Source organism: Anopheles moucheti, chromosome 2 (assembly GCF_943734755.1).
Source record: "Anopheles moucheti chromosome 2, idAnoMoucSN_F20_07, whole genome shotgun sequence".
NCBI lineage: Eukaryota > Metazoa > Arthropoda > Insecta > Diptera > Culicidae > Anopheles > Anopheles moucheti.
In genome coordinates, this window is record NC_069140.1 from 63962919 (window position 1) to 63988242 (window position 25324).

The window sequence follows — 25324 nt, forward strand, 5'->3', positions numbered from 1 at the left end:
TGTCGGCGTACGGCAAAATGTTAACATCAGGTAGCTGAAAAAATTTTCACACAAATGACGACAAACATGTTGTTTACCACTTAATACCATTTACAACACTGCATGTAACGCATGTATAATCTAGAAAATGCCCAAAACTTCGATATATTCACGGTTTTCAGCCAGAGGCAGAAGGATGCTCCGTCTGTTTACATGACAATTATGGACACCACTTCGACGACGGACCACACACACATCCAAAGACTGCCCATTTAACAACCAAACTGCACGACAGTTAAAACACGCGCGACCGAGTGCGAACGCTATCAAATATCGCGGTAGCGCGACGTCGCGCCCGTTCGTGCATTGCAGGAAAAATGGAAACGCGACACTGTCATCGAACAGTTATTGATCTGTGACATACCGCTGTATTGATCTCTGATACTGTACAGAATTTTCGCGAGCTACGCGAATAAAGCCCTTTATATTATCGTCTATATTTAGAATTTAGTGATCGATTTCTTCTTTTTAATCACTATAACCCGGGAAAAATCCGTAACCCGCTGGTCTATGAAAAGTGTTTGCCAAACATAAAGTGTCAATCGTATGGAGAAACTGTCAAAATTCTGTTTGGCAAACTGCGGAAAACAAAATCATTTGTTTGCCGAAAAAATGTTTGGCAAACAAATTGGCACACCTTTGACAAATTTTTGTTTGGCAAACACTTTTCATAGACCAGCGGGTAACTCGAATTTCCGCGTAAGTCAAATCCTGGTGCAAATTCGTTTATACTTCACGGTCACAGAGTCGACTTCCTTCTCTACACTTCATTTAATCAACGTATCAGACGATTTTTAGAAAGAATGCATAAAAATAAGAAATGTTTTATATGACAAAAAAAAGTATTTTCGACAAAATTTTCACCTTTTTGCTTAAATTTTGTGCTATAAACTATCTCAGCTGCCAATTATCCAAGTGCCAAGTGCAACGGATATGCCCAGATATGCCTGAGTGTTAGACTGTCAAAATTAATAAATATTTTGCTTGTTGGGTTGGGCAGGTTGGGTTTAAAACATCAACCGTTTAAAGCACTTATGTCAAAATGATTATGATGAAATAACCTTGTAATTCGTGAATCAGGCTGTCAATGCACAATTTTTGTCTAGAAGCCCTGGGAGACGGATGTGTGTCGAACTTTCTTGGAAAATTAAGAAAAAATCCCCTCATTGCAGCCACGAATTTTTATTCAACCAAACGCACTCGTTTCTACGCGTTCGTGCAACAAGCAATTCCACTAGCGGGATCGTTTTAAACGCACGGAAACAGATTCCATTCGAATTGATCCATTTACCACGGACAGCCATTGTGAAAAAGTGGAGCTGAGAGCTGCTGATGACGAGCACCATCTATTGAACGTCCGTAAACCAGCCGAGCTGCATATTGGCAGACAAATTTGCAGTGTTCAGTGAAGTACAGTCAAATCTGTTAGGATTTAGGTAACAATATTTTTGATAAAAAAGTGTACAACAGGCCTGACGAGAGCTGTAATCGGATATCGCATAGGCTGCAAAGTGTGTTAAGGTGTGTGTAAGGCGCAGTAAGCTAGTGCAGTGGTAGTGGTGAATCAAAGAAAGGCCGTGTTGCCAGTTATTCTACTATGTGACGTTTGAGCGATCGATTCGGGTTTTTTTTGCAGTGTGATCTTTGTTTTGGTTTTGCTTCGCTCGTCGACCAAAAACATTATCGAATTTCCTAAGAAAGCATTTTCTAGTGAAAAGTGAGAGCATATGCACATATGTTTGTCTTGCATGTATTATGTTGAATTCATTCACGGTGCTGCTTTGAGTTACAATGTTCTGATAAACGATTTGGCAAAATGTTCACTGTGAAATATTATGTTCACTAACGGAGAGAAGTAGAGAAAATATGGTGCGTCAATTAGATGATTGTTGTTATTTAAGTTTAAATTCATCAACACCAACGACGATTCGTACTTGAATGAAGGAAAATTTCCAATGTGCGAACGGGTTTGAGTGCTCGTGAAGTGTTGAAAAAGCTGACAAGAAGTGCTAAAAAGAATACACTGACGCATGAAAATAGCAGTTTTCTGTTGTTGGAGTTATAAATAAATTAAAGTGTTAGGAGGGAACCAGCTGACCAACATCTTTCGTGCTTGCGTTCGAAGAAGTAACTGTCAGGCGGTGTTATATTACTTGCTACACCAGAACACGAACTGGAATTTGATTGCGAAAAACCAAGGTTAGTCTGATCTTATAGTTCAATAGATTGGTTTTACGTAGCTATACATCATTGTTGTATTACTTTAGCTTTTTCGAAGCCTCGAATTTCGTTAATAATCTGTGTGTAAAAGGCTTGCTTGAGGTTTTAAGATTAATTTTATCTTGTATGTGCGTCATGTTTCAATCCGTCATGATAGTAAGTGTACGAGTTGGATGCACACAAAACAATCGCATGTGTGAACAAAAAGTCATCATACCAGAACGTCAGTAATGAGAAAGTTGAACTTAGGTCATGTAACGGCCCGTTGTCTCAAAACATTCCATCGCATCAATGGCATCCAAATATTTTCATCGATCACTCGGTAACGTGCTAGTATTGGTTGTGGGCAATTCAACGTACACCACTTATTGGGCATGCGCACGTCCAAAATCATAAAAAGTTCCCATTCTTTCATGCTGCCGCAGCGTACATTGTACAACATACAATGGTAAAGATTATCTATGAAAACACCACGACAAACGCACACAATCCATGGCACGGCCTTTCAACCAATGTCTGCCAGAATTGGTCAAATCGATCCAAAGCCCGACAGAAGAGAGCACCTTTACTTGCGGTTTTCACTTTCAAACGTCTTAGCATGGGGTTGCCCGACTGTGTGTCACTATGCGTTTTGAAAATGGCTTGAGGGGAATCCCCATATTTAATGGTGGGAATGTTTGCTACCGTATGGTCTATAGTGCTTCGTTTTCCCACGTTTTTCTCTTGATTGCGATTCTGGTTCATCAACATACATGTGAATCATATCCGGAAGCAAAAGTGACTCGTTGCTTGTTGTCAAACGAAGTTGAATCGTGAATAAAAACCAATCCTAGCGGACAGTTGGAGTGTGTTCTACAGAAAGCTAAAGGTTATCTCTGGCTTCTGCAGCTAGTTGGGTTCCTTCTGCTGTTAGCACGACCTTGGCGAGTGACTGAATCCGGTCGTCTGCAGTGTCTTTAAATTTACCGTTAATATTATGATTTCGCTCCGTATACAAAATGTGCCAAAGGCAGACATGTGACATGTGTATATTGCTGTCATAATATTTTGGTGCTCAATTTCAATAAAAGTCGGTCTTAATTTAAGGGTTGTCGGTGATTTTCGCCGGATTATTGTCCGCACATGACATCGCCGCTCTAGAGGTATGTTGTGTGGATGTGTGTTTGTTTTTGACAGTTTTTTTATCAAACCTTTCACAGAGTATACACTTGCACAAAGGTAGGAGATGAACTTGATGTGTTATATTGATGATAATGTTTGAATTTTGCTTCTGGGGTGTTATATTGCATTCGTTTCCATCTATTTTATTTGGTAGAATGTACTCCTTATCGAACATTTTTGTTCTAGAATCTTGATGGCTCCCTTTCAGGCTGGTTAAATCAAGAAATCGGTGGCACACGCCAGCTCAAGATAAGCTAAACGGACAGAGCAAAACGACGGATCTCCCAGTGTACGACCCGGGCGTTATCTTTTGCTTGGTGTTGTTTCGCAGAACGTAATAAAATGGGGTGTTTATACCAACCAACAGTGACGTCACTGCGACTTGTGCCTTTGTCTGTTTTGGTCCGCTACTATGAATTATCAGTACCTGGTAACATATTCCGGCAGATATCATCTTGAAGGCTGTTTGTTCAGCTCTGGTATAGACGCTTCAGGGGGGTTTTGTAGCCAAATGGAACAAGGAAGTAATTAAAACTGAAAACAGCCTGTTTTATAGTAATTCTCTACATGTGTTCCCCATTACGAAGAATGTTAAATTTACATATTGTGTACCGCAAGACCTTTTTATGGCAAATATTTATTTAATTTTGCTACTGAAAAGCAAAACAATTTTTCTTTATTTCAATATCTTTGCATTTATCTATACTACTTAAGACTTCTCACTTTTGTGAGTGCAATTGTTGTTATATCGGTTGATAAATTATCGTAGTATCTTTCTCCATACTTATGTTAGTACTTCATGCTGCGTTAGAAAAACGTAAATTATTTTGAAAAAAAATTTCAATTCTTTGTTTAATTCTTATTTTTTGCTTTATTTTTTTATAAAAGGTAGTTGATCCTTTCAACGTCTGCTAGTACACGAACTTTTTTTCATAATTGTGATCGCACAATGTTCGCCATGCGTTTTTAAGGTTTCGATTTGTGTGTAGAACAACTCTTACACACATGTGCCTTCAACTGCATTCATAACATGTGTTATGGACTTTGTGTTGTAGCTACTTTAGTAAGCTTTCAGACCGACCGAGAATTATTTGCTTTGGAAAAGATGACCAACGAAATTTTGATGAAAAATGTAGACAAATATTGGGCCGGATTTGACATTCGGGCCACACTTAGCAAACTCATGCAATGGAGCATCACTCAAATGTTGGTGTATTTGGAGTTAACTACTACTAGTTAACTACAGTTTTTTATTCAAAATCTCCTGTCAAATTAATTATTTGGCATGTACCCATTTTCGTTAAACTTTTTAGTGAAAAATTTATAACTCATCAAGATTACAAAAATGTAAACAAAATTTGTATTAATTTGTAGAAGATGTTATACAGAGCTACTATCAAAATTTTCAGCGCAGATTTACTTATTTCTGAAACCTGGAGAACAACAAACGAACTTGACGAGATGGTTTGCCCAATCCGTGAAATTGTCAGTATTTGAGTAAATATCGATGTAAATGCTGTCAAACTTTCTAGTTGAAGCATAAATAATGGTCTTTGCGTCTTAAAATAGCGTTAGGTTTTATTTGACGTGCCGCAGGTAAATGTTTATTCCTAGTTTTGTGTTGAGGCGGTGGTGTATTAGTAGCACCGCCGGTATTCACAGGACAGGACTGGTCCAAAAGGTCTACTGGTCTTAGGTCTATTACTATTGTAAAGGTAAATTTCGATCGGCACTGAGGCGTTTCGCTGCGACTCATAGACGGATCCGCGTTCCAGAAGACCTATTTGACTTGACACAATAACAATCGTCTTCTACTAACAGAGCATTACTGAGTTTTCGGTATTTGTGTTTGTGTAAAAGCTATAATTCTTATATGACGTAATATGCAATTCTGATATAGCGACCCCCTTTGTGATTAGGAAGGACACTATTGCGAGCGATAAGATGACTAATACAATCTCCGATCGGTCTTGAGTCGGTCAATGAAGAGATGACCGATAACGAAAGGACGGTAAGATTTTTATCAGCAAATTAAGATTCATTTGAAATATCACCAGTAAATGGTTTATTCAATGTGCAAAGGGAGAATGCTCCGGGAGGGGTTTGAACGTAAGTTGAATATGCTGATGAAGCGTTCGATGTAGGTTCCTTCGAATGAAAGTTTGATATAGGTTTCATTCGATATTGGTTCTATATAGGATCCTACTAATCGGAAAACTCTCGACGAGTTACTTTCGAGGGAAAAGATTTATTTTTACTGCCTACCGGATAGTCACGGTTCGGATAGAATTTTGTACCAGTTCTGTCGAGTGGAACCAGTGATGCTATCAAATAATCCGCCGGCACAAAACACCCAAGAGATTCCCGCAGAGAGTACACCCGCAGTTCTGTTGCGTAGCCGTGTAATTAATTATTTGAAATTATTAAATGCTACTTAAACGTACTATTGTATTTGTGGTATGGCTGATGATTTCTGGAACTTTTTCATTCCAGTGTTAATAAAAAAACAAAAAATTAAAAATAGAATAAATACAAATAAGTACAAATAAAAAATCTTCATCACAACGATCGTATTTATAACAGTATCAAAGAAAGACATGAATTTAAAATAGTAGAATAAACAAAAGCAAATCGTAGCACGTTCTTTAATTCATTTAAGAACGATGTCATAGCACGTTGAAGAGCACACAAATAAATGTTGAAGGACTGTGCTGCCGCATTAGCACGCAGCCCCCGCGTCGACGCAATCTTGTTGCATAATTATTGTTTTGTATCGTGTAAAAATAAAGTTTGAACTATGACGAAACCCCTTCCCCCCATCCCTGTAAAGATAGCTATTCTACGGGTACAACAAATCGCTGTTCGATGTGTTTTGTTTTTAAACGCTACGGGATGTACAGGATGCTGCGTCGGTAAAACGAAAATGTACGTAAAAAGAATTAAAAGCACAATTTTGTTTTGGCTTCTTAAAAGGGTGTGCGCTTGTTGTTCCTTAAGGTTTTGTTGTATGATAATTAACCTTCTATTTATAAAACCCGTAGCGGACTTAGCGTTCGGCGATGTTAGATGTTTTAACAGATTTTTTTGTTTCTAAAATGCTGTTGTTAATCCATAAACTAATATATTAAACGATGAAGGTATAAGATTTAAAGTAATAATAAAAACAAATTCGTATCTGATGTTGCGTGACTTAAAATCTTAAATACAAATTATTTTTAACCACATGTATATACTTCAATCGCTGAGGACATAGATTTTTTTTTATTTCACATCACGACATCGTATATGAAGTAGTTTAATTGTAGAATAGATGAATCTACATATGCTTGTTTTCTTGTACATAATCAATGTCTACTAGAAAAAATTAGTAAAACAGAGCAGTAACTATTACACTTATGATAGATTCTTGAACGATTTTATGTTTGAGACCAACAAACCGGCCTTGAAATACAGTTCTAGTACAATCAGTTCCCATTGAGGGTGGAATATAGCGATCGAAGTTTGTTTAGATACACTTTGGTACCATTGGTTGACTATGGTGTTCTCTACCAGCAAATGTTGTAGTTGATCCAGGGTTTGGTTTTTGGCGAACTTTGGATTACAGTCGCACGTTGTTACCAAAAGCTTAATTGCATGAAATATTTGTTAGAAAGGAAAAAAACTTTATCAACATTCAAAACTAGTTTTGGACAAGGCGTACATTAGACAACTAGGAAGTTACTGTCTTCTTACAAATCAATAATTACGGCTAACCACAGATAATCAACATACGGCTGCCTACAGGAAGAAGCAAGACGAATGGAAGAATTTATTTCACAGATTAGCAGTTATTAGTTACATTCCTCGCGCCACTAATTCGAAGAAGGCACCAGGAGCTACTTATTATTGACTGATCTGATAAGGGGCTCGACCACCAATGGTTCGACTCTGTACTGAGCGTTAAATGCATAGAAAATATTTTTGCTCATTTCGTAGTGGTAAGATGATACTTTGCCTTCTTCGCGTGTACACAATTACATACACTAACGCAAACAAGAACGACATCTGATCATTGGAGACAAAAACAAAAACTCAGCACCTTATCTTATTTTGCTTTTACTTCGATACAGTGAAACAGTGAATTGAAATGATTACATTGTTTAGCATAAGTCTGCTAAAATTTAACTGATAACACTGTTACACTGTAGAACTTATCAAGATTTATTACCGTGGCGAGGGACTTTTGCGTGGACTGTAAGTTTTGCCAAGCCCCACACGAAACCAGCTGATTAATGCCCCAGTTTCTTGCGCCTGAAGAAAGATTAGTACACAATATTGCCAGGAAAATTTCATTTATTTCCTCAAATAATCTTATAAACCAACCTCGGTTGCATGAACAGTCAGTAGTGTACTGACAAAATAGGATGGCTCAGGTAAGAGAACAATAATATTTTTGTTTTTCGAATTTCGTTCCCCCATTTCAATGACGTACGTTGCGTCAGTTTTAGGATAACATTCGGAACAGCCCAGAGGAGGATTGTTTATAAAAAGTAAAAGTGTATTTTGAAATAGTTCTGGTTCGAGGATGTCATTTGCAGTCAGCGGTGAACAATTTTGTTTATTTTGGCAAACCCCTTTATCTGACCTATCTATGTGAAAAAGATGACACCGCTTAACCGCTTGCGTATAAAATGTTTATAGTTATATTCATGGGCCATAGTATATGTTACTTGACATGCCAAATGAGGCATGTAGTTATTAATGCAAATAAAAACCTTCCATGATAACGGCGGTACACGCGCGTTTTCTGCTTGTAAACATTCTTTATGCTATACTTTTAGTGTTTGGCTCAAATATTGTTACGCAGTATGCTTGAAATTACGCGCATTGAAAGATACCACTTGAATGCATGCTAAAAAGCCGATCAATATGTCGTACAGTTATCATGGACACCAGATGTTCTGGTCAAACATTCTAATGTACGCACAAATCGGAGAGTGCTAACATATCTGATGTCACCATTACCATCCCTGTTTAAGTAATTTGTCTTTTTCTATAGCGTCCATTTGTTTGCAAATTTGTTTTTTTGACAGTATGACTGACGCGACCGCTGCTATGCGTTTAGTCTCCTCAAAGTCAAACAAGGATAGTTAAGCCATAAAGGAAAAAAAAACTTCGGCACGAAGTTGCAGTTATCTGCAAACAAACTGCGAATTACATTTCATTTTTCCAATTGTTAAATTGCAATGGCAGAAATATGTTTGAGAAGTTTGAAATATGTTTTTATGATAGAACCTTAATGCAACTTGAATTCCCAATAAATCATTTGCTAAAAATAGAATTAAGGCGATTGATTATACTTAACAAGATTAGAGCGAGAGAGTATAATTTCTCGACACGTTTATGTCTTTCATTACATTTAAACGTGTTTCCGCTTGAAGCGCAAATATGGAAAGAATTTGAATCGAAAATAACCCATCAGACACACATAACGCATCGAAAATTCGAATGGTCGGTGCTGTGTCTGACACGCATAAACATCGTTATTGTTATCTACGACTCGGAAGTAACCTTACACTAAGCACCAGTATGTGTTTGCTAGTACTCTACCGTAAGATGACTAAGCCAACGCAAATGATTACGTACGCGATCGGATGTTGTTACCCTCGAGTTTCTAAGCATATCGCTTAACTGATGTTGACAGCAATATTTATCCTGTTTTCCCAGTCGTTGGCCATAATGTAATTAAACTTAACAGGCGCGTGAGGCCATATTTTCGTAAAAAAGCATGGCCTTGAAAGGGTTCTAGTAACGAGTGGGATTTTCTTTATTACATCTAGTTTTGTTCGTGTTTTTTTTTTCAATTTCATATAAGTAAACATTATAAAAGTGAAATATAATACCTAATAATATACATCACTTAAACGGGAAACTAAAGTTTGATGTTGGCATGATAAATATAAAACAAAATACATAAAACTATCATCAACAGAACAGTTACCTTTCAAGTTATATTTCATATCATATGTAATATTTCGGTGCTAACGTTTGAGTCGAATGAAACTATTTTTTACATTTCCATTTTATTTTCAATTACAATTTCCCCCCAAGTAAAACAGACCAAGTTTTGAAATAATTTCTATCGCTGATTCAGTCGTTGGAAACTTGTATCCCACGTTTAATGTTTTTTTTATCCTCTTGTGGATGAATTTTGGATATGTTCCAATAATCAAACACAGTTTATGTGTCCCTAGTTTACCATTCCAATCGCTAGCTAAAAATCTTGAAGGCCTGTATCTAATAAAGAAAAACAAAAGGAATATTTTTCGAGGTTAACTGCCAGCTGTTATTATGTAGCCAAATTTCTAATACATGCTCATATTCATATGCCTTCCCGCCTGTCTGTGACGTCATGTAGACATTATGTCGTCACAAAATCTTAGAACAACTTTGAAACACTCAATCCTACATAAAAGGGTTCAAAATGTTTAACGAATGTGCACAATAGCACGCTTTCACCGGATGAATTGTATTGTACATGACTCAATTTTATTATCATCGTGCTGTGAGTGCCGACTAATTAATATTTGTAGCATTTATGGATGATATAGGACGGTGCTTTAAAGAAGCGCGACAATTTGTTAAGTAGTTTACGGTACACTTAAGCTCTTTATACTGTCTCCACGCGGACAATCGCTGTTACGAGGGACTATGTGTAAATGTCTAGTTCGTTCTATTCTTGGGACGGTTGCAATTTCATTGCAAATTACGCCACGTTTTTTGCTGCAGCCACACAATGCTGCACGGAAATAGGGATTTAAACGATTTTCCTGTCGGCGTGATGTCTGTTGGATGGGAAAGCCACTTACAGGACCTTTGCCGGAAGAGGCTCGTTGAACAGCACGCGCAAAGTCGCCATTTGTGTGTTGCAACCCTTGCACTTCTAAAGCGCACATCAGTTGGTTGTGTAATGTCGTTGTTATTATTTGGTTTTCTTTCGCCCTTGTGATCTGACTTACGTATACATTTACGATTATTTGCTTCTTGTAGCAACAGTCTGTCTTTTTTATCGTCTCACTGTAATAATGTCAAACTAATAATCAATATTAACAGAACAGAGATTAAATCGCCGCCTCGAATGATCAACATATCGGAATTCCCTTTTGAACATGAGCCCAAAGGGTTGTTCATTTGCAATCAGCTGGCCGCTTAGTTTCTCTCTCTCTCTCTCTCTCTCTCTCTCTCTCTCTCTCTCTCTCTCTCTCTCTCTCTCTCTCTCTCTCTCTCTGGTGCGTAACGTCCTACTAGGTCATATGCCTGCCATTTCTGGCTCGCTTGACTTAATTTTACTACGTAGCCGGAAAGTCAGTCCTTGGCTGCGGGGGATTTGTTCGGATGGGATTTTGGTCTGGTCCTTTCGTGTGATGACTGATGGCTTATGGTCGTTTTGTTTTACCAGCAATAATTTTCCGTCTTTACGCTGAGCGTAAGAACACTTGCGAGGCGTTCCGGTTCAATCTGAATTAATCTCCTTTGCTTCTCTTATTGTTCGTAAAGAATGGTCACAGTCCGTTGGTTGCTATTCTCCCGTTGTTGGGATGAGCAGATTTTCTCTCGGAGTCGGAACAGAATCACAGCTAACACATATTTATAGCTGTTGCATTTGGGGAGAACAGCGCGATCATGACATGGTTCATATTTTTCTTTTATTATTTGTCAACTTACCACGCTTAGCATACTAAACAAAAACTATTGTGCTAACCCAACGTTTGTGCTAGAGGAAAAATATTCCATTCGCTCATGAAGTAGCTGTTTAACGGTTGTTTGTTTTACAACTGCCTTCCTTTATCAGCTTACTCACCTCGCACGATCCACTTCACCGTTTAACCATTATCAACTTCCTTCGCGCGGCATCTTCCAATATGGCTAGGAGCTACTTCGGTGCCGCCATCATGCAAGCGTATGAAGTCTGGTTGAGATAGACGGTGTGATTCGCACGCGGTACCTCGTGCGCACAATTACTACCTTTCCGGTATCGCCAAACATATGATGCCGATTAGCGGACTCGAACTCCGTCCGATCCGGTTCTCCCACTTCGGGTTTTTCGCCTTCTCCCGGCATGCGATCGTCTCGTGGTCAGTCGAATCGTCTACCGGGGTTTGGGTAGTGGCGCATTGCTGTCTATGTTTGTTTTGATCGCTCACCTTCGCTACAATGAGCAGGCCGTTGTATGGTGTTTGTAATTCTAGCTTGAACGCAACCTGACACAAAGCGGTTCCCTACGTATAACGACGGATCAGCTGATTGAAGTCCATTTGATGCCCGCTAGTAATTTTGCGCTTCTGTATGCGTTGTGTGTTTGTGATGGAGACGCATGGTGGGGGTGGCACATTGTGTCACATGTGTGGGGCGGAAGTTGAACAAAGCATAACGGAACAGAGGTGTATAGTTGAAAACATTGGTCACTGTGATTAACAGAGACCCTGTTATCTGTTACCAAGAAGACAGTGTTCTGTTTTCTAGAGATCCCCCTGAGGTTGGGTGGGTTCCTTGAGGGTAGCGTCTTCTTCGTTTCACATTTAAATTCCATCTAACGGCTGGTGATTGATCGCGACAGCATACCACAATGACACCTGAAACATCCTTGAACCCCCGGGGGCGGAACAGTCAGCTTCCGCAGTTTGCGTTTAGAAGCCAGTTTCTTTGTTCTGGTGGTGAGAGATTTATTCCATTTCGAGACACGTGTACTTGTTACGGATGGTTTGAAATTGTAAAATGTATCCATACATAAACCCCATACCTCGACCATTTATGATGTTGACAGTAACATGTTCCGCTGTAACCATCCGAGACGATCGTACTTGGAATATGGAACGCACAGCTTCTGTCACAAGGGGAACTGTTACGGTCGACATTTGTCGCTCGCAAAATACGCGAGTGATTGCCGCAATGTCGAAAAGTCCAACCACTGTCAAGTGCTGCCGCTGACACCGATGACACTTTCGTTGACTTGCTTTCGCTATTGATGAAGGTAGCCACTGTTGAAATGCGGCGTGTGTGTCCTCCGCCCTGTAAAAGGACGTGCGCGTGCAACTAGGCAACTTGCGCTTGGTTGAATGTGTGAACGCGAGCCTCTCTTGGTGCAACGTGGAGAAATCCTAAAATAGCACCGACTACAATGCGGCACAACACATTAACGGTAGTGTGTGTCTGTGGGATACAAATTTAATCATCAACCACCAAAGCTAAAACAAAATCAAAACCACGATCCTCTCTGAGATGTTGTACAGGATAAAAAAAAGCAAACCGTTGTAGTGGGAGCAATCGATTGAGAGATAGAAACAACGTAAATCTCGCTCAGTTCTAGTCGACCCATGGCATCCGAGTGTGGAGTCAAGTTTCGACCAGTTCGTATCAGTCTGTTACCTCGATTACCTCGACTACGTTGTCTGCGGTTGGGTTAGAAATGATTTAAACGGGTTTCTTAATTGCAAGATCAAACGGTGTAACGGTCACATTCAAAGAAAGGATCCCCCAGGGATACTAAGTAAAACATAAAAAAAAAACATTCAGAGGAGGTGAACGACATCTTGGAAGTTCTCCTCGCTACTTGTGCCGATTGTATACGCGTGGTTAACTGTGTTTTCGAGCGGGTCGCTTGTGCATGCCAGTGAGTGTAATGTCAAAGGGTAGGGTCGTTCGTCGCCATCGCTGTCGCCTGAACGTGTTCGGATTGCGAATCGAATGCAATCTACGACAAACTTACGTAAGTGTTTAATGATGCACGCGAATGCAGTGGGGGATGCATTTTATCACACCGGTTGCAAGTGCCGTTGAATCAGTGAGTGAGCAGTGGCTTTGGTGCTGCCGGGTTCGGGTTCAGCGAAAATGGGCAACTTATCGTACAGTGACGGCCAAACCCCGATGGTGGTCATCTAATTCCTGGTAGTACATAGTGTTGATGTGCGGCACATTCTATGTTCCAAGGGTCGCAGATGTACTCTTACTGGGCTGTTTTGTATTTTTAGGACATACCTTGATGATTCAATCGTTCCCAAAAAGTGTATCGTTACACTACGACATTCAAACTTTTCGTCTTTTTGTCGTAAACAATCGTCATTTATTACACACGCTAGCTCGTTTTGTTCTATCTATCTTGTTTTCATCCTCCACGTGTGCAAGATTAACGATGAAAACACAGTGGTTTTTTATACATCATTTCTGAGTTGTCAATCAAAAGGAATACATTAGAGTGTGGATGATTGTAAAACTAGATTACCGTTGTTGATTGGCAAAATGCCCAACAATCAACTAGAGATAATTCTGAGAAGTTATTAAACGTCGAAGTGGTGTGTTGTGAAGGTGATAATAATTTATGACCATTTCTAGCATCCCTATAAGGTATATCGCATTATACTATTGGTATGTTATAATTGGTTCAATTTCATGCTAGCACGACTAGTAAAAACCGCGTTCGATCGGAAAAGACAGCATTTGAAGCGTTATATTTTTAAATAAAACATGCAGTGCTAGTGACAATATATTTTTTTAATGCTTGTGAAAATAATTTCAATAACGTAATCACTTTTTTTTTTCGTTCGCAGTTTTTCACCCGTTCAATACCAACCCATCTTTTGTCTCAGAAAAATATCTGACCCAAACTTAGGCGAAAAAAATCGGCTGTGAGGATAGCTATCTCGCCATTATCGACGCTGCTATCCTTCGCAAAATCGATTAAATACTCACAGTTTCGGCGGCGCAAATAGCATTAAACCGACCGAGAATAAGATTTGTGGTATAAGGGTATGGTATATTTTCTGGGTGATTGGGGCATGGGAGATATTGAACATACTACGGCGCAACATGTCCCTACAAATTTGCAGCAAGTTAATTTCCACAACCATGCCAGTAGCCATCAGCAACAGCAATCGCAACAGCAACATGACCATCAGCATCAGCAGTCGCGATCTGCACAGTATAACAATGTTGCCCAACAGCTTCAACTGCAGCAGCAATCGCCGCAACATCAGTCCCTTCGTTACGAACGGTCGAATGTTGCCGGTGCTTTCCATGTAACGAAGAGTGACAACATCACCACGTACTTGAAAGAGGTCCAGCAACAGCAACGGGCTCAGCAGTTTGAAGTTCGACAAAATAACGGAAAACACATCAACGGTAGCTTTCAACAACACCTACTGCGCACCGGACCTGGAGATCATCATGAACAAGAGCACCACCATCAACTGCAGACTCTGCCATTTCACCCCCATAATCAACTACAACAGCAAAAGCACCAGCAGCATTCACACCATGATGTCGAAAGCGACGAGGATGAGATCGCCCTGTATCCTCTCAATAATCAGGTAAGATGGCCAGACGAGTTTACTAACAGGCGGAACAACGTTCTCATTCAACTACAACCAATTTTACAATGTTCATTTTACGTTTCATTGCAGGTTGGTGGCCACACGAGGCTTCTGTTACTAAATCAGAGCACTGTGATCAAGCCCCTTAACCTTCGAGAACTCGAGTTCTATCAAAACATTCCCAGCGATATACAGCAGTTTGTTCCAAAGTACAGGGGTAAGTGGACAGTTCGATGATTCACTTTTGATTGGTTTTCAGGATCATTTTTCCAAGTTTTATTTGCTTCACACAGGCTACGCTAGTCTGTGGTGAACAGCATGCTATTTTTGAATTTGTTTTTTTTTTTATGGTCACTCATGTCAACTGACTGGCGCCACTTCGGAATGTACAGGCCACGATGCGTGGAAACTGCCCCGAGAGCAAGGGAGGGTTGATGGAAAATACGTACTGAACAGCTTCTTAGACATTTAGAATCTCTTCACTTAAGCGATGTGTTTTCATTCGTTGGGCGAGATTGTTTTCTTTACATATTTGCATCTTCTGTCAAGTAAGCAGTAGTAGCACAGGTTACATGGCGCTCTGGAAATGTTGAGATAGACAGCAATGTGGAGATCGATTATTGCATAGGATGTAGGATGTAGGCGGTTTGTTGATTCATTCGCAAAAGTTTTCCTTATTTAAAATTAAAGGTGCGTAAAATTCGCGTGCCGTGCGTGAGTAATTTTCGATCAGCGGTCACCGATTTCTTATGCATATACCATTCTTGTGTGCATCATGGTTTTCAATGGTATTCTTAATTACTTAGTTAAAATGACCAAAATCTGATTAACAGTTGACAAGAGTCAAAGAAGACGAACAAGAAGAAGAGCATACATTTTGTATTTGCCATGCTTTTTGCTGTCACGTCTCTTGATATTTATCTTGTGAAATAGCTTTTTTATTAAGCTTATAGAGGTTTTCAGTGATTATGGCTACACTTGCCTTTTAAAGCGCTGTGTATCGTTTTTCTTGTTTTTTTATAATGTTGTTTTATTGTATATATTCATGATATTTTTTCCCCAAGGTATATTACATTTGATTGGATTGGATTTCTATTGTCCTTTGTTATTGGTCATTAGTCAGTTATCAGTCAGTTATCGTATTTGTATTGAAGAAATTTATTGTGTTTGTCAGGTACACTTCAGTAGGGCTTAGTCTCTTGGTCTTTACACAAATTGTTTGTACCTGGAAGCAATTACAAAACAGATGTTTTTGTGGAAAAGAACGCATTCCCTGTTGACCCATTGCCGTTCTGTCTTTCGTTGAATGGAATTTTCCCACGTTGCGACGTTGACAACAGCAATGGCTTCGACCACTCAACTCTCGGCAAACCTCTCTGAACTGTGTCATCTCCACTGTATGTATGGGATGAAATAGCAAAGTTTATGAATACCAGCAGCTGCTGTGAGTAAAGAAATGTATCGGTAAAAAAAACTTTACTTTCTCAACGATCGTACACCTCTCACCCTTTCCAACCTACATCGATATGCCATCCAGTACCGCCAAACCTGGTGAATGTATTCTTGGCGAAGTATATGATTGGATACATTTATTGCTTCGCTCCTGGCAACAGTCGACGTGTAGTTGTGAAGGTCATTCTGCCGACTGTTGTTGTGTGAAGTCATCGTTCTCGGCTGGCTACAGATTGTTGAGTGTTGTTGGCAAAGTACATAGTACGTTTGTTTTCACGGAAAGGATAGGATGCCCCTTAACGCGTTCTTCATGCAGTGCTTAAATATACAACAACAGTATAGCACCTTAGCAGTAAAACTGGGAACAGTAAAATAATGCAAAACATCCAGGTGCTCCATATGCTCCATAGGTTTGGTTACATTACCTTTTGTGTCTATATTGCATTCAAAAGGTTGTAATACATAGTAGCGTAGATACATACATACTGGTAGAATTACTATCAATCTTTCAGCAGTAAAATGTTGCTATAGTTTATGTATGCATACAAACAAGTTCTTGAATATGGATATAAATATGGCTATGGCTACCCCCTGTATTGTATAGCGTATATGATTTAAGTTTGAATGTACGCTATAGGATGCAATACTTTAAGAAAAACATGTATGCAACGTGTTTCCCAGAAAGAGCACGTGGCAGATCTTTGAAGGTATGTTAATTCAAATTACTGTTTAATAAATTGCCTTTTTTGCTGTTGTGCTGTTGGGGGATAAATTTTGATAAAAATGTTTTAAATTCCTTCTTCCGTTGGAAAGAGGAACACATATTTTGGATACTAAAAGTAGCGTTCATACGTCTGCACAGTTATAACGCGAGCTCATCCATCAGTCCAGACCCTCGGCACGCCGAGGTCGTAGTATATAGAAGTAGAAACATATTCTTATTATAGCTACGATACGATAGTTGTGTTAGTTGCTTGAGCGTATGCTTGGCTACTTCTACACAAGTGCACCACACTTGACTATGATTGTTGGAATTGGAGAAGTTCGCGAATCGATAGCACAGTTAAAACATTAGCGCTTTATGCGATTCATGTATGTTTTTTATTCAAGCATCTTGTATGTATGGGAACTATCCTATTCGTGAAATAACATTCCAGCCATAACTTTGAGTGTCTCTGGCTGCTTCGCCAATAAGAGCAATTTGTTGTGTTGTTTATGATGAGCACAAAACCACTTTTCTAGTACGGTGGAAATAAAACGCATATACCACATCCGGTTTATTCCATGTGTCGCGTTTTATTATGAAATAATCACGCATTAGCAAGCATTAAAATTTCGTACAATCTTATCTTATTCTATAGTCTTATCTATTCTATATCTTATTCTATCGTATAATAAACGATAATCATAATATTGTGAGAATTAGGGAAACTGTTGTCCTTTTATTTGCCTTATTCTAAAATATTAGATCCTTTTGTTGATTAAGTTAGATTTTAGCTACTCATATGGGTAGCTAAAATATACAAGATATACAAAAGGATAATGTGTTTCGTTAACTAAAGGGCTGTATTGTAAAGGCGGATGTTAATTGTGTTTCTACCAGTATTTTGCACAATCATGACGTTTCGAATGCAACTAACATTGGTAAACTATAATTTAGATGAGTAGTTTAATGATTGTTCTACAAATACATGGTTGTATTATTTTACATAAAATTAATATTAAATAAAGTTAGCACATTGGTGTAATTGGTTGCATATATTCCAATCAATATATATAACATTGAAAACTGCAGGAAATTAGCTAAACATAACTAGGCGCCTCCATTTTGTAAGACATTCAGAAATAAAAATAAACGTTCAAATCAAAAAAGCAAAAAATCATAGATCTTGATATTGATGTAAATATATATATGTCAATATGTAAATATATGTAAATTTTAAATTACTGCGATTATTATAAAAAATTACGTATTTCGGAAAATATTCGAGTTGACGGTCTTTAAAGTTATTTGTGTATTTATAAATATATTTATATTATATCTAATGAAAACAAATTTTCTTTTTCTTTTTTTATATCTAATGAAAACAATATTTCTTTTATTTGCAGGTGTGATGCAAGCTACTACTATGGGTGGTTCTAAGCTTGAAAAACGTTACTCACCCAGCTTCCGGGATGATCCTGTACGAAAGACTGCAGCATCGAAGAGAAAACGTGAAGAAGTGTTACGGTTAGTAGGAAGCGATAAGGATAATTACACACGCCTAATATAAATGCTCTTTTCACTAGAGCGCATATATTTCGAAATACTAATTCTGTGTATGATGAAGTCGCATTGATATAGCAGTACGGGCTGTCATGGTTCTACGTCTCGGATTAGTTCGGATATGATTATAAAAAGGCCATGGTTACTATTTGGATATGGTCAGAAGGACAGAAGAAAGTCTGTCGTAATGAACAATTCTGTGTTCTTAGCACCACTGAATTCGTTTGGTACCAATCGATGTATTGGTTTGTCACATAAATATAATTTCCATTTTATGAATGGATATTCAGTTGATACGCAGAATCAATTTTCCTATACTATGATCGAACATAACCGGGCATATGTGCATATACGTTCTTTACAACCCGCAACACGTAAAGGTTCATTCGTCAAATATTACATTAGCACTATTCTCAAGTACAGTCCGGTTCTAATCAAGATTTTTTCTCTACTCTTCTACTTGCAGGATGAAAATACATAAAAATGGAATACCTTCCGAAGTGTTAAAAAGTATTGCACAGATAGACAACTCTAATAAACAATGTTAGTATAGCATACGCTCTAAAGCATAGCACCCGCGAACAGGCTTTTCCATCGCTTAATGCGATTGGTGTAAGATGGAGATCTTACTGTTCAGTTCATGTTTTCTTGTTCTTTCATTAAACTTGCTCATCAAAACAAATCAATCGCAAACCATCGCTTCGCTTTCAAAACATTCACACTTTTGTGTATTTTTTGACGTAACCTGTAAACTGATTATATTCAGTTTTTTTGATAATCGAATCGATACATCATTAAAGAGATGGGTTAATATTTTTCAACCATTAATATTTTTCCAACATACAATCCGTGCTTGAAGTCGGCCTATCGATAGTGAAGTGGGGTTTCACTTTCACACCTAGATCAGAATTATAACACGCTACTGATTGAAAATATGTTTGAAGTAAAATTATTCTTGATTTTATAGAAAACTTCGTTCCTGTATCACTTTTTGTGCAAGAAATGTTTTATTTTCTTTTGCGGAAACTGACAACTAACAAATAAAACAGGCATCGAGTTAACCATTGGTCCGAGTAATATATATTTATATATATATATACATATATATATACACTTCTGTCGTCATCTTCACCGGCAACAAATTCGCATCGTGTTTTTTTTAGCTTTTGCTGTCATCGTTTCCCGCGAAGGAGCTTCAACGGCTGATTTTCTGTGCACTGTGGCCTTGTATAGCAGCAATACATTGTTCTAATGGTAATTTTATTTTGTATTTTCTCTTTTATTTTCATTGGCCCTGCGGATTTGTGAGCAGATTTTTTGATGCTGGAAAACATTACTTCCGCTTATCGAAACCCTTGCATACTGGACCTGAAGATGGGTACCCGGCAACACGGTGATGATGCGTCGGCTGAAAAACGTAGCAAACAAATGGCCAAATGTGCGGCCAGTACCTCCGCGTCGCTAGGAGTACGGCTTTGTGGCATGCAGGTTTACCAAGCAAATCTTGATCATTACATGAAGCGGGACAAGTACTGGGGCCGTGAACTCACTGAGGACGGTTTCAAAGGTGCGCTACACAACTTCTTCCATAATGGCTACCGGTTACGGGTGAAGGTTATTGCAAAAGTGTTAGGCAAATTGGAGCAGTTACGACGTGTTATCGAGAAACAGTCGAGTTATCGCTTTTACTCTTGGTAAGTATTTATGTATTTATTCATATTTATGATGAAGAAAGACGAATAAACCAAACGAAAAACTCTTCATTCAATGCCCATCTATAGATTCGATGGTTGAGTAAACTATATTCATTAACAATTTTAGATCGTCGATAGTATTTTTTCTATTAGAGCATTATTTCAATTAATAAACTTGAACCAAATTAACTAAAACCATGTTTTTTGATTCCTAAAGTTCTTCGGCTCGGACGGCATAAAAATACATCTTTATATAAAAATTCTTTAAAATCTACTCTGAAGAAAAATATCAAAATACACCGAGGACCTAACTTAACGAAAGAGACAAAAAGAAATATAAGTACCGATTGAGCCTAGAAGAACATAGAAAACAGTCTAGAAAACAAATGCTTCAACTTTTACGGATGCAAGTAGTTAGAAAACAACATTAATACAATAATTAAAATACAATCGGACAAGGACTAGGGCATTATTAGTCATGGGACGCAAACCCGGTTAATAAACTTTAAAAGGTCTTTCCAACCCTTTAGGATGAGGATTAGGCCGTGGAAAGATAAGAATAGAAAATACAATTTCAACATTTTTACAGTATTTCCATGTGTTTATGAAAATAACTTGTCAAAAACCTAGCTAAATTCTTTCGAGATAGCAAAATGCAGAAAGAGGATATTTTAAGTTAGTGATGTAGTTAAAGGTTATTCAATTTAAGTTAACCGACGAGAAAGGAAGAGAAAAAGATAAGGAAAAAAGTAAAAAGGAGAAGGAATATCACTATAGGTAAAACTAGTGAACCAATACTGCATAATAAAAATTAGGAAAACAATCAACGATTAAAAATATACAAATTTTAGCACAAAAGTAAACTATCACTATAACAGTAAACTTCAAATGCATCGTATATTTTTATAGGGATAAATGCAAAGAAAACATATGAGGACTAGCGAAGAACACGTGTTTATTTTTATTTATGTATTTATTTTATTCCATTATGACGGCCGAGGGCCGTACGACCGAAGAACAGGTATCTTTACTCATTTTTTGCTGATAATTTATATAGTTCATAATAGGTTTACAGTAAGTTAATCAATGTCTTATTTTCTGAATTACTTATTGTGTTATTTTTCGTTTATTATCCACAGTTCCCTGCTAATTGTTTATGAAGGATTCGAAGAGATGCCCGTGACTTACAGCGGGGACTATCATTTGCTCGAAACGGAATCAAACTCCTGCTGCTATGATGCGGACGCTTCGAACAGCTCAATCGAGCAGTACCTGTTGTCCTCCTCAAACGAAGAGTCTCCAATACCGTCGAACATGACTGCGTCTGTCGAACAACGCCGTACATCATCGTCTATGGCCACGGCAATAGCAGCAATGGCAGCGGCAACAAAGGCTACCACACTCTCCACAACAGCAGCAACCACTCTTCACATGTTGCAACCACCAGTGATAACTGCTAGTGTCGATGGTAGTACAAGCAGAGGTATTTTTGCTGATCATCACTTCCGCAGCGTTGTGACGGACAATGATAACAACCAGCAAAGACGGATTAGTCGCAGTAGTAGCCCCGGTCCGCACGATGTTCTTATTCCTGATACCAAGACAGTTCCTTTTGTTCCAATATCAGAAGAAACCATATATCCGGGAGGACCCACGGATGAAGGGTCGTTGTCACCAAGTGATGCCATTCCTATGCCGACGGGGGGAACCTGCCCGGTACAAACGCTCGCTAGTTCCAGTCCACACTCGATGGACTCGTGGATGAACTACAGTAGTAACAGTAATAGCAGCAGCGACGATTACGCTGCGGCATTTGTGGTGCCGAATCATCTGCAAAGTTCCTCTGTAGTTGAACCGGATGCTGGCTCTGATTTTGAAGTTAGCTTTGGTGGGGAAGGCGTTTGTGATCGAATCGAAAGTAGAGAACACAGAATGGGAAGCGCCGGTGTAGTGGATTTTAGCACTAGTATTAAGTTCGGCCACAACAAGCTCGCGAACCAGAGCAGCAATATTAGTAATAACAACAGCACACCGAATGGCAACAATCCTAGAGATAGTCACGGTGCAAGGATGGAGATGACTGATGGTGCGCAAAGTGGAGTTGAACATGGAAGCTCGTTTGAGGAAGGGCAGCATGACAACTCCGACGCCGGGTATCACGAAGACGAGGAAGTGGATGATGACGATGAGGAAGAGGGCGAGGTGGACGATGAGGAGGATCGACAATTGCTTCGACAGAAATTGTTAGCAAGCAACAGTTCCAAGCGACTTCGTGGTAAAGAGAGCGGTTGCACCGGGGGATCTGTTGGTCCCGCCAACATTGCCAACAGTAATAGACCAAACGATGGTCCCTGCGCCATACCGTTGCGCCGGAAACTTAGCTCCAAATCAAAGTCTGGATCGCTGGGAGGAGGCATAGGTAGTGGTGCGAGCACCGGATCATCTGGAGGGAATTTGGCGGACGTACGAATGATTGATTTCGCCCACACGACTTTCGAGATCAAGAATGGAGGCGCTTCATTGTGCAGTAGCACAAATGTTAAGGTACATCATGGTCCAGACAGCGGGTTCCTGCGCGGGTTGGATAGTCTAAAGCGCATCTTGTCCGAATTATGCGAAGAGTACTACTGAAGCTAAAGAAGTTGGGAAAGACATAAAGTGGGCACATAGTGCTTGTATGGACTTGATGGAGCTGTTGATAGGTAGTTTAGGAAATGAAAAAGGAAGTAGAAATGCTTGTTCTACGGCTCAAGTACAGTTACGTGCAATTCACGATATAACCGGTTAGGAGATCGTCCGCTACCGATCACTAATTCCGAACTCACATTATTGTTTTTTGTGATGTTTTTAGCTCATACCTTCTAGTTGTTTTACATTTGATTGTTTTAAATTAAAATCCCTTAAAATATTCGTTTATCAATTTCTCTTCTGATAAGAATGTTAAGATTAAGATTGCGTTTTTTTGGTAAATGAGAAAAAAAATCCCCAAAACTTTACCGTCATGGTTCACCAGTTAATGTTGTACTGCAGATGTGTACAGATTGGCAAAATTGTTGTATTGCCATGTCAGGCGATTAGAACTAGAATTGATATTCATACTCTCGCCAATGGTAGCTTGAATGACGTGATAGGAAGGTATAATAAAGTAGCAAACGGTAATAGGAGTTAGAAAGGATCGTGAATAGCTTTCCCGCTCGCAAGCTATACGATACTACAGTGGTACGACGAGCTACATATTCGTCGTAACCAGAGTAAAACAATGGAATATAACGGAAATTATGAAGGGATATTGTGATACTGTGAAGCATTTGTTTTGTCAACCCCTCAAAACTCAACAAAAGCCACCAAGCCCCACCCCTATTAAGTTAAAGTTAGGTTCAATTCGCTCAATATCTTTCGTACGTTTTAAATGTTATGTGTCGCAAGTGTCGTAAGCAGTTTCATGTGTGTATTTTAGTGAAGATAAAGGTGGTTTAAACATGATAGTTCAATCTTGGAAATGTTTTTGTTGTCTCTGGCCTCACTTCATTTGTATAATTGTTTTGTCGTACTCCGGTTTCATTTACCATAGGTCTGTGAGTGATAATTTTTATAGCGATTAATAAGTAGCTCACCAAACGATTTTCTACCATAATTTTTCTTTTAGTTTGTACTTATCCTGCAGGTTCAATTGTTGAAGGAATTAATTTGAACGAACTGGTACATCTATTCCTGTCTATGTAGGGACGAGAAGCTTCGAATTTATTGGCCCCTGAACCGTGAACTTTAACACATTGGGTACAGAACTCAACACGGTTATGTAGTGCAAGGTAGCAAGTCGTCCAAGACACGCATACACATACACCTGTAGTACAATCAGCAACAGTCGACTTAGGTTCTGTTAAATGTCAACTTGTTTATCGGCCAATGGTATATGGTTTAGCGTTAAAGACAGGTTTGACAAACAAATCAAATAGTCCCTCCAGTTGTTATCCAAAGAGATTGACCAGCATCTTCAGGAAAGGAAAAGCATTCTAACTAATTCATCAGGATTGTCATTCAGGATCAGGATTGTCAAATTCATCAGGATAGAATCCTTTTGGCAGGTGAGATAGTTCCGGTTAAACAAAAATGTCGCTAATATGTTAGATTGGACCATTTGCCTATCCTTTCCTTTCACGTTAGTCAGTATTATTATATCTGCTGGGTATGGTAAACTGTTGTGAGTAGATCTCGTTATCTTGGTATTTAACAAAGATATCCTTGCTCTTATGCAGGAAACCCGTAGATTTGCACAAAATAAATTGTATTTTTGAACAAAAAATGCTGCAAATAACAGATAAATGAGTGGACGTACGTTATACAAACGTATCTTTAAATACAAAAAAAAAACACCGACCTACAAACTCCATTTATACTTCATAATATTTCTTACAATGAAATTGTTTTTACTTCCATTAACCACTGTGTCCGTTTTGCAATCATCTAACCGCGTGTTTAGTTTAGCTCCATTTCATTCTCTCAAAACAAAAACAATTTATGCTGAAGTTTTTTTTCAAATTTTTGCCTAAGTAATTCATTCGTACAGTTCCACGGATGGAGTTATACGCATTTGTTGCCATTCTTTGTAACTGATTACAGCATTGGCAATTGGCAATCGGATTCGCTACCCATCGGTAAACTGCTCCTCGCTTTTGTAATGTGTAAGAATGTGTAATTTATTGTCAAAAATATTGAAATAATCAATAATTTTAAACGCACGTGTATATTGCAATAGATAAGAAAATGTAACTACAGTCTCAATATATGGGCAGCAGCACAACCATCAACCAACCGGAACAAATATGTAAAAGACGTGTACTAATTACTTGTCGCTTAGCATGGTCTTGAATGTTGAAACTTTTCGTTTCTGTCGTTCTAAAATTGTTTGCGGGAAAAATGTTACCAAAACAAAACGGATATTTGTTAGCAATATTAACTGGTACTACAGTCTCACTGGTGTGCATTGTTCGTTGGTAGTATTTGGCAATTCCCTTCCTGCAATTGTTCCTGCTGTGTCGGTAGTAAGAAAAATTATTGATCCAGTAAAAATTTGTATGAAACAATTTAAAAAGTGTTACACGTACAAAATGTTTGTTTCAAAGCAATTTTCTTTGTATTTGGCAACA

The 25324-nt window shown here is 38.6% G+C and overlaps 1 protein-coding gene across 1 annotated transcript; it reads left to right on the forward strand.

Moving 5' to 3' along the window:
- The first annotated feature begins 1174 nt into the window (after window positions 1–1174).
- Window positions 1175–24618, forward strand: LOC128297402 (uncharacterized). Its single transcript, XM_053033036.1, has 7 exons — window positions 1175–2238; window positions 14004–14762; window positions 14856–14982; window positions 18327–18447; window positions 18950–19026; window positions 19796–20177; window positions 21317–24618. The coding sequence occupies exons 2-7, from the start codon at window positions 14205–14207 to the stop codon at window positions 22806–22808; spliced, it is 2757 nt and encodes a 918-aa protein (XP_052888996.1). The 5' UTR covers window positions 1175–2238; window positions 14004–14204; the 3' UTR covers window positions 22809–24618.
- The last annotated feature ends 706 nt before the right edge of the window (window positions 24619–25324 follow it).